General features: G+C 46.0%; 1 protein-coding gene across 3 annotated transcripts in view; it reads left to right on the top strand.

The window, feature by feature from the left end:
• Window positions 1-2,558: 2,558 nt before the first annotated feature.
• The window catches only part of dtx2 (deltex 2, E3 ubiquitin ligase), an 81,087-nt gene continuing 73,323 nt past the window's right edge, over window positions 2,559-10,322 (top strand). The window contains exon 1 of one of the 3 annotated variants that reach the window (XM_043718749.1): window positions 2,559-3,194. In XM_043718749.1, the coding sequence (XP_043574684.1) occupies window positions 2,849-3,194 (346 nt within the window). In that variant the 5' untranslated portion in view covers window positions 2,559-2,848. The remainder of the gene's footprint in view (window positions 3,195-10,322) is intronic. The other 2 variants (XM_043718748.1, XM_043718747.1) reach the window with 2 other exon arrangements.

Here is a 10,322-nt window from a genome sequence, read left to right as displayed (position 1 = left end):
AAAGAGGAGCAGAGACATAAGTATTTTTTAAAAGACAACTTGGGAACTAGTGTAAGATTTTGAAATATATGTGTCGAACTCATTAATCAATTATTCCAGCATATGCTGCAACCTTGAATGTTTCTTCTGCCTCCTCCATGCCTACTTTTTTAACCAAGACACCCGCCCACACACTGAGGATCCCTTCTCCCACCTCCAACACACCCCATCCACCTGGACACCCAGTGCTGGCCTGCTACCCGCCCTTGACCTCTTCATTTCAAACTGCCGCCGTGACATCGACCGCCTCAACCTGTCCAATCACCTCACCCACTCCAACCTCTCACCCTCAATGCTCAGCCCACCACTCCGTCTGCTCCAATCCCAACCTCACCATCAAACCCACACCACACAGTAGTAGTGTGGCTCACAGACCTCTACACCGCTGAAGCCAGACACTAACTTGCAGACACCTCCTCCTACTGCCCCCTTGATCACGACCTCACCTCCCATCACCAAAACATCATCTCCCAGATCATCCACAACTTCATCACCTCTGGGGATCTCGGATCCACAGCCTCCAACCTCATTGTCCATGAGCCCCGCACTGCCTGATTCTACCTTCTTCCTAAGATTCACAAACCTGATTGCCCCGATCGACCCATTGTCTCAGCCTGTGCCTGTCCCACTGAGCTCATCTCCTCCTACTTCGACACTGTCCTGTCCCCCTTAGTCCAGAAACTGCCCATCTACATTTGTTAAACTACCCATGCCCTTCACCTCCTTCAAGATTAGTTTCCCTGGCCCCCAACACCTCATCTTCACCATGGACATCCAGTCCCTGTACACATCAATCCACCATGATGAAGGTCTCCAAGCCCTCCGTTTCTTGGTCCTCACCTTCCACACCACCAAACTCCACATACAATGCATCATCCTCCACCACCTCCAAACGGACCCCACCAGAGATATATTTCCCTCCCCACACCTATCAGCATTCCGAAAAAGACCATTCCCTCTGCAACTCCCTTGTCAGGTCCACACACCCCACCAGCCCACACCTGGCACCTTCCTTGCCACCACAGGAAGTGCAAAACTGCACCCACACTACTCCCCTCACCTCCATCCAAGGCCCCAAGGGATCCTTCCGCATCCATTAGAAAGTCATCTGCACCTCTCCTAATGTCATCTATTGCTTCTGTTGCACCCAGTCTGGTCTCCTCTAAATCGGGGAGACAGGACACCTTCTTGAGGATCATTTCAGAGAACATCTCTGGGGCACCTGCACCCACCAACCCCACAGCCCCGTGGATGAATACTTCAACTCCTCCTCCCACTCTGTCAAGGACATGCATGTCCTGGGCCTCCTCCACCGCTAAACCATTACCATCCAATGCCTGGAGGAGGAATGCCTCATATTCCACCTTGGGACCCTGCAATCACACTGTGGATTTCAACAGCTTCCTTATTGCCCCTCCCCCCACATTATCCCAGCCCCAAGCCTCCAACCCAGCACTGCCCTCCAGACCCTCATCCACCTATTGCTTTCCCAGCTACCTCCCCCCAACCCTACCCCCTCCCATTTATCTCTCAGCCCCAACCCATAAACCTCATTCCTGAAGAAGGGCTTATGCCCGAAATATCATTCTCCTACTCCTTAGATGCTGCCTGACCTGCTGTGCTTTTTCAGCACCACACTCTTAACTCTGAGCTTCGGGCAGTCCTCACTTTCTCCTAGCTGGAATAATTGTGTAAATAACATAGCTGCTTAAGTGAACATTGTACCACTTCAGAAAAATAAGGTGGTGATTACAAAACTGCAACAGAATACAATTAGATGAAACACTGGCACATTTCCAAGAAAAGTTTACCTTTTTTAAAATCCCAGCTGTCTCTTTGTGCCAGAATAGTGCTGTAGTGATTTCATCTCAGATTAAAAATTTTCTACCCCTACAGATTTATAACTCGCCTAATCCTTTTCACTGTCATAATCGTTTTGAAGAGAAATGTATTTGCACCTAATGATTGGATTTACCAGGATCCTACTGCTAACCCTTGTACCAGTCTGCGCTGTATTCGTGAACGCAGCATTCATTCCAAGTGATAATTTGCATTAAAAATAATCTTCCGGACACGAATTTTCCCATCAGCCTTGCACAATTATTCGATTGTGCTATAGCATGACCCCGAACTGAGAGTGCATCTGCGAAACCAACATTGACAAGAGCATGAAATAAAGTAGACAAATGGGAACAGCGGCCCGCTTCGTCATTCCTAAACGTGCCAAGTTGATTATGCACTCGAATAAAAATAGAAATACTGCGGATTCTGGAGATTTCGAAATAAAAAAAATAGTGCTGGAGAGTTAATGTTTCGAGTTTAGTATGACTCTTGAGAGTTGCTGCCAGACTCTCGAATTTCTCCAGCACTGTTTTATAACTGATTATGCATTTTGTTTTTGTATGTGGTTACTGCTGAAACCTTGATATCTTTATAACTGCAGAGTTCACTTAACGTGGCCTGTGCAATTAAGTCTCCCCTGTTAGACTTGCACAATTATTTCGATAAAGTTTATTACCAAGTTTCGTTTCTTGGCTCGCACCTGACACCAGTCGTCAAGAGAGGGTGCTAACTGCAGCGGGGTCTCATGGGATTTGGAGTTCACAGCGGGCGAAACAGCAGCTAGACTTCCGGTGACTGTGACCGGAAAGGACTGCAGTTCCCAGAAGGCAGTGCGGTCGTTGACACCCTGGAGACGAGGAAAACAGTGGGAGGGAGGAGTTTGGATCGGAAAGTTCTCGGTGTTTGTTGTCGCAGCCGATATTAAACTCTCGGACCCACACGGACATTGACTTCGGGGAGGACGAGGATGGCAACGCCGGGCTTCGGAAACGGAGGGGCTGCTGCTGGAGGTGGAGGAGGCGGCGGCGGCCTCGGTGCCAGTGGCTCGGCTTTCTCCGTCAGCCCCTTCCCTGTGTCGGGCTCCGGAGCCGGCCTGGCTCCGCTGGTCGCCGTGTGGGAGTGGGAAGACGAGGCGGGCCGTTGGAGGCCCTACAGCAGCCGTGTGAGCGAGCACATCGAGCGCAGCCTCCAGCATTTACAAGGAGCGGCTGCGGCTAAAGGAATCAGCAGCATCTCCCTGGGCCAGGCCGAGCCTAGGCTGGCCCCCTACATCATCGATATCCCCACACTCACCCAGTTCCGACAGGACACAGGTAAGACCAGCCCCTCGCTCCCACAAACACTCAGCAAGATCCGATCAGTACTGCCTTCACTGCTGTCCAGAAGCGTACTGATCCTTGCCAGTCCTCAGCTTCACTTTTGGTGTTGCTGTCAGTTGTTCATTCTGTGGACCTAAATGTTCATTTAAAAAGGTGCAGATCTCTTTCTTAATGCCTGCATTTCTTCAGTAAATTGCATTCGATTTAAGTCTGAGGTGTTTTGACTGAAACGAGGTTCCGTTTTCGAACAACATTTATGTATTTGGAGCTCATTTCTCCCAAAATTATGAAGAAATCAAACATTAGCCATATTAAAGATTAAAACTTTTCCATCGCACCATAGTTTGTCTGGACTATCAAAACTAACGAATAGGTATGTTAATATTTAATTGCGAGACTAATCATTTCAATTAGTTTCCCTGGTAATAGTTACCATTGTGATTAGGCTGTATATTTCAGATTTCCCCCCTCCCTGTTTCAGAGATACTGAGGTAGTGGTAATATCACTGGATTGTTGGTCCAGAAGTGCTGACTGTTGCCCCAGAGAAATGGATTCTAATCCCAGGGTTGGAAGTTTGAATTTAAGTTCAGTTAAATAATTCAAAAGGGGATTGTGCGACAACACAACTCCAACATTATTTTAAAAACCTATCTGGTTTGTTAATGGCATTGATAAAGAAAATCTGCCACCTTAACCTGGCCTGTGTGTGACTCCATACTCACAGCAGCGTGGTTTAATTTGAACTGCCCTGTGAAATGGCATAGCAAGCCACTCAATTTAAGGGTGATTAGGGATGGGCAACAAATACTAATTTTGTCATTGATACCTACTGCTCATGAAATTAAAAAAAAGGAACTTTCTTTGGTATCTTCCCATAGTTGCAACTAAGATTGGAGAAATTGGGTTCTTAGCACTCTGACCTTAAGTTGACATTCTGCGATTCTGCTGTGCTGTGGAAATCTATTAACTTGCAATAGTACGTAATGATCCATTTTTCAGGGATTTTAAGTCTGAAATGAAGCAAGACAAATGTATACTTTCTCAAGTCAAACATAAGATTCCTTATTTGCATTTGTGATTTTAGATCTAGACTTAAACTGATATGAGTAATGATTCAAACACTTAATGTAAAGATGTGCATTCACAAAGCTGAATAGGTTGAGGTATGTTGTCAGTACCTCTTCCACAAGGGAACTATTGAATTGCTTGTATATGACCAGAAAACTGAAGGTGTTTGCAACCTTAAAGCTGGCTGTCAAGAAAGTTAAATGCTCCCTACAGCGAACAGTCCCTACAGAAATCTTAATTGTCATGTCAAAACTACAGTTTTCACTGTTCAAATTTAGAATCTTTCTACACCTTCATCTTAATATTGAAATCTGGCATGAGGGAATTTATTTGGCTTGACTATTCAACCACGAGACAAAAGGCACCTTCAGCCTTGCACAGCACAACACAAACAGGCTTTCTCTGGGTGGATGAGAAGAGAACAAATAAAGCTGCCTTAGGCTTTTGACTTCCATTTTAAATTGAAATGCAATCTGTAGCTTAAAAATTTAGTTTTGATTTTTTTAACATGAGTTGCCATGTACTTTGTTAAATTATAGTTGTTTGAGAGTTTTTCATATGTTTGATTAACAAAGACCAATAATTTGACAAAGAATCCCTATAGTGTGGAAACAGGCCCTTCATAGATGTTAAAACATTGCTTTAACATTTGAGACCTGTTTTGCTGAGGCATTAGATTGCAAGAATGTTCATTTTTATAGTAACTTTCATACCATGTACATCCCAAAGTTGGCTGCATTACCTTTTGCATGTAGGTGTTCTTACCAAACAGGCGAAAGTGGGTACTGCAGATGCTGGAGATTAGAGTCAAGGTTAGAGTGGTGCTGGAAAAGCATAACAGGTCAGGCAGCATCCAAGGGGCAGGAAAATTCATGTTTCAGGCAAAAGCCCTTCTTCAGGAATGAGGCTGGGAGCCTCGGGGGTGGAGAGATAAATGAGGTGGGAGTGGCTGGGGGACGGTAGCTGAGAGCACAGTAAGGTGGAGGGGAAGGTGATAGGGTGGGAAGGAAGATTGACAGGTCATGGGGACTGTGTTGAACTGGAAGGTTGGAACTGGGGTAAGGTGAGGGATGGGGAAATGAGGAAACTGGTGAAGTCCACTGATGCCGTGCGGTTGAAGGGTCCTGAGGCGGAAGCAAAGACGTTGGGTGGTGAGGGAATGGCGATGGAGGAGGCCCAGGACCTGCGTGTCTTTGGCAGAGTGGGAAGGGGAGTTGAAATGTTCAGCCAGGGGCGGTGGGGTTGATTGGCGTGGTGTCCCGGAGGTGTTCTCTGAAGCGCTCTGCAAGGAGGTGGCTAATCTCCCCAATGTAGAGGAGACCGCATCGCGAGCAACAGATACAGTAAATGACACATGTGGAAGTGCAAGTGAAGCTTTGGATGTCGAAGGTTCCCTTGGGGAGTTGGACAGAAGTGAGGGAGGAGGTGTGGGCGCAGGTTTTGCACGTACGGCGGTGGCAGAGGAAGGTGCCAGGAGGGGAGGGTGGGCTGTTGGGGGTTTGGACCAAACCAGGTAATCACGGATGGAACAATCTTTATGGAAAGCGTATAGGGATGAGGAGGGAAAGATATCTCTGGTGGTGGGGTCTGTTTGTAGGTGGCGAAAATGGTGGAGGATGATGCAATGTATACGGAGGTTGGTGGGTTGGAAGGTGAGGACTGGGGAGGTTCTGTCCCTATTGCAGTTGGAGGGGTGGAGTTCAATGACGGAGTTGCAGGATGTGGATGAGATGTGTTGGAGGGCATATTCAACCACGTGGGAGGGGAAATTGCGGTCTTTAAAGAAGGAGGCCATTTGTGTGTTCTATGGTGGAACTGGTCCTCCTGGGACCAGAATCAGCGGATGCGGAGGAATTGGGAATAGGGGATGACATTTTTGCAGGAGGCAGGGTCGGAGGAGGTGTAATCCAGATAGCTGTGGGAGTCGGTGGGTTTATAATGTTAAGTCAGTTACCGTTGCTGGAGATGGAGAGGTCCAGGAAAGAAGGCGAGGTGTCAGAGATAGGCCAGGTGGACCTAAGGTCAGGGTGGAATGTGTTGATGAACTGTTCAATCTCCTCGCGGGAGCATGAGGTGGTGCCAATGCAGTCATCAAAGTAGCAGAGGAAGAAGTGGGGAGTGTTGCCAGTGTAACTCTGGAAGATGAACTGTTCTATGTAGCCAACAAAGAGACAGGCATAGCTGGGGCCCATGTGTGTGCCCATGGATACCCCTATCGTCTGGAGGAAGTGGGAGGATTGGAAGAATAAATTGTTGAGGGTGAGGGACCAGTTCAGCCAAATAAATAAATGAATGTGTCAGTGGCAGAGTACTGGTGGGGACGTTGGGAGAGGAAGAAATGGAGAGTTTGGAGGCAGGTCATGGGTGGAGGTGCAGAGGGACTGGATGTCTATAGTGAAGCTGAGGCATTGGGGGCCAGGGAAACGGAAGTCTTCGAGTTGATGGAGGTGTGGGTGGTGTCCCAAATGTATGTGGGGAGTTCCTGGACCAGTGGGGATCGGACAGTATCGACGTAGGTGGAGATGAGTTCAATGGGGCAGGAGCAGGCTGAGACAATGGGTTGGCTGGGGTGGTCAGGCTTGTGGATCTTGGGTAAGAGGTAGAATCGGGTGGTGCGGGGTTCCCAAACTGAGGGTGGATGCTGGGGGTGGGAGATCTCCTGAGGTGATGAGGTTGTGTGTGGTCTGGGAGATGGAGGGGTGGGGTCATGGTCAAGAGGGTGGTAGGAGGAGGTGTTTTCGAGTTGGCATCTGGCTTTAGCAGTGTAGAGGTCAGTGTGCCAAACTACCACTGCACCCCCCCCCATCCTCTACTTTGATGGTGAGGTTGGGTTTGAAGCTGAAGGAGTAGAGAGTTGCACGTTATGAGGATGAGAGAGCGGAGGGGGGTAGACAGGCTGAGGCAGTTGATGTCTTGGTGGTAGTTGGAAATAGAGGTCAAGGGCAGGTTACAGACTGGCATGGGGCGTCCAGGTGGATGGACTGTGTTGGAGGTGGGCAAAGGGGTCCTTGGAAGGTGGGTAGGGGTCTTGATTGAAAAGGTAAGCTCGGAGGCGAGTTTACCAAACACAACAGTCAAAACGCACAAACAAAAACAGAAGTTGCTGGAGAAACTCAGCAACTCTGGCAGCATCTGTGAAGAGAAAAAGTTAATGTTTCGAGTCCATTGACCCTTGTGCAGACCTCAAATCAGTGGTCTTAACTTGTTATTTTATTATAATAAAGTCCCACAAACAGAAATTTTACTGGAAACAAAGGATAAATATTGTCTAGATCCCAGGCATATTTCTCTGCTCTTCAAAAGGGAGTCAAGATGTCAGTTTAACATCTTAATCAAAAGACAACCTCTGCCAGTGAGACTTCTTCAGTATGCACCTAATTGTCAGCCTACATTACACACTCAACTCCTGCTTACTTAGAGTCATAGAAATGTACAGCACGGATAAACACAGGTTTTCTGATTTCAGAAGTGAACATGCTACCAGTAAATCCAGGTTGATATAAGTAGGCTGCTGATTTTATAAAGATCCTATTTTTAAAAAATATTTTCTTTAGGAATTGGTGGAACTTACTAGTTCCATAGTCACAGTTAGAAATTCACACATGGTGTATTTGGCCTGCGTAACTCCTCCACGGGAGTTTAGCGTGGCCTCAAACATTGATTGCTGTAGCTGGCATTGAGTAGATTATAGGAACTGTGGCTTGTATATTGGTTCCAACACACAATAACGTTTTGTTCCCAAGATCGTTAAGTCAAATCTTATACGAGACTTTCGTTTCACCTGTTTGTGCCATCTAATCTATCAATAATAAATTCACGAGTCTTATTTGTAATTTTTGATTATTAAACACTGAGTAGTTTTTAACATAAACTGGAAGGATCGCTTTCAATCCCTGTTATCCAATTTCTTGTAACCTATTACTGCTGAAATCAATTATTTTCTTAATCATTATGGGATATAAACATTGTTGCCATGGCCAGCATTTGATCTACATCTCAGTTTGCTGCTGAGAAGGTGCTGGTGATATCCTTCTAAGTCAAGATGGAGTGTGGAGGAGAGTCTGCAGGTAGTGGTGTACCTGTGTGTTAGCTGCCCTTGTCCTATCAGCTAGCAAAGGCAATGATCCAGAACCTCATTTTATATTGGAATACATCCATCCCATGATAATCACATTTACTTTTCTGTATATTTGATGGAAGACTTCTCAATCTGTCTTGTTCTGGATGTTTACATTGTGGGCTCCTGTCTAAGCCTGAATGTAGTGCTAGGGAGGCAAAGCCACCAACCATCATCACCCAAACACCAGATGACCTGGGTGTGAACACCCCTTAGTGGCAGTAGCAAATAGCATAGAGTTAACCACAAGACAAGCATAACGAAGCATTATTTAGATGTTATCTAGCTTTCCAATTATGTTTCCATTTCTTTTAAGCATTTAATGTTACTTAATTGTGAAATCATTTCTAAAACCACCTTAAAAGTTTAATGTCAAAATCTAGTTTGCTTTTGCTCAATTTTTTTTAAATGATTTCGAGTGAATGAATATGGGTGAGTGATGTGCATGGATAAGAGGGTAGATGGTAGATGAAGACCAGATGAGGTTGAAGTGTTTGGAAGAGAATCGGCTGGGGGTGGGGGGAATATTGGGCATGAGTATCAGGCTCAGTGGTTAGTATTGCTGCCTTGCAGTACCAAGGACCTGGGTTCAATTCCAGCCTCGATGACTGTCTATGTGGAATTTGCACATTCTCTCCATGTCTGCGTGGATTTCCTCTGGGTGCCCTGGTTTCCTCCCATAGTCCAAAGTTGTGTGGGTTAGGTGGATTAGATATGCTAAATTGTCCATAGTGTCCAGGGATGTGCAGGCTAGGTGGATCAGCCATGGGAAAATGGGGATAGGATAGACTGGTCTTGATGGATGTTCTTCAAGGGTCGGTGTGGATTTGATGGGCCAAATGGCCTGCTTCTACACTGTAGGTGTTCTGTAATATTTCTGTAATTGGTAGTGATTGGATAGGTGTGGTCTGGGGTTGAGGACAAATAGATTGAAATCCAGTCAGGTTAAGTCAAGAGGGGAGATGATGTCCAAGGTAATTGGGATTTGGGCGAATGGAATTGTTTTGTGGGGATGGTTAATCTTGAGTGGAGTTGGCGTTATGATATGGAGACAGACAGTCAAACCAAATCAGCCTTTCTCCCTTTATATTCGCAACATAGTAAAATTAAACTGTCAAAGACCCTCCGTAGTTACTACAGTGGTTCCCTGATCAGACTTTTTGAATAACCAATTCCAGAGTTTTTGAATAACCAATTCCAGACAATGGTTTTGTATCTCAAACAATAATGCACCCTACACAATAACTTTAGCAGAGAAAAAATTAAACACAGGGAAACTCATTAATGTCTATCCTTTAAATCCAAAATATTTGTGAACAAGGGCTAAAAGCAAAAGACAGTCAGACTGACAAACAGAGTTAAGGGGGTAAATAAAAAGAAAATAACAAACAGGCCAGATTATTAGATTATTTAAATGGCTTTCATGATGCATTGTTTAACAGGCATAGTGTGAAATCCTTGGTTGTTCTCTTTTGGAACTGCTGATTAAGGTCATCACCTCTTCACCCAGGTGTACGTAGCAATAGTACTAACCTTGTTGTGGTTCTGTTCGCCGAGCTGGAAGTTTTTGTTGCAAACGTTTCGTCCCCTGGCTAGGCGACATCATCAGTGCTTGGGAGCCTCCTGCAAAGCGCTTCTTTGATGTTTCCTCCGGTGTTTATAGTGGCCTGTCCCTGCCGCTTCCGGTTGTCAGTTTCAGCTGTCCGCTGTAGTGGTTGGTATATTGGGTCCAGGTCGATGTGTTTGTTGATGGAGTTTGTGGATGAATGCCATGCCTCTAGGAATTCCCTGGCTGTTCTCTGTCTGGCTTGCCCTATGATAGTAGTGTTGCCCCAGTCGAATTCATGTTGCTTGTTGCCCGACACCACAACTATCATAGGGCAAGCCAGACAGAGAACAGCCAGGGAATTCCTAGAGGCATGGCATTCACCCACAA

Source organism: Chiloscyllium plagiosum, chromosome 28 (assembly GCF_004010195.1).
Source record: "Chiloscyllium plagiosum isolate BGI_BamShark_2017 chromosome 28, ASM401019v2, whole genome shotgun sequence".
Taxonomy (NCBI): Eukaryota; Metazoa; Chordata; class Chondrichthyes; order Orectolobiformes; family Hemiscylliidae; genus Chiloscyllium; species Chiloscyllium plagiosum.
Note: the sequence above shows the minus strand (reverse complement) of the source record. Positions and strands in the feature narration are given on the sequence as shown.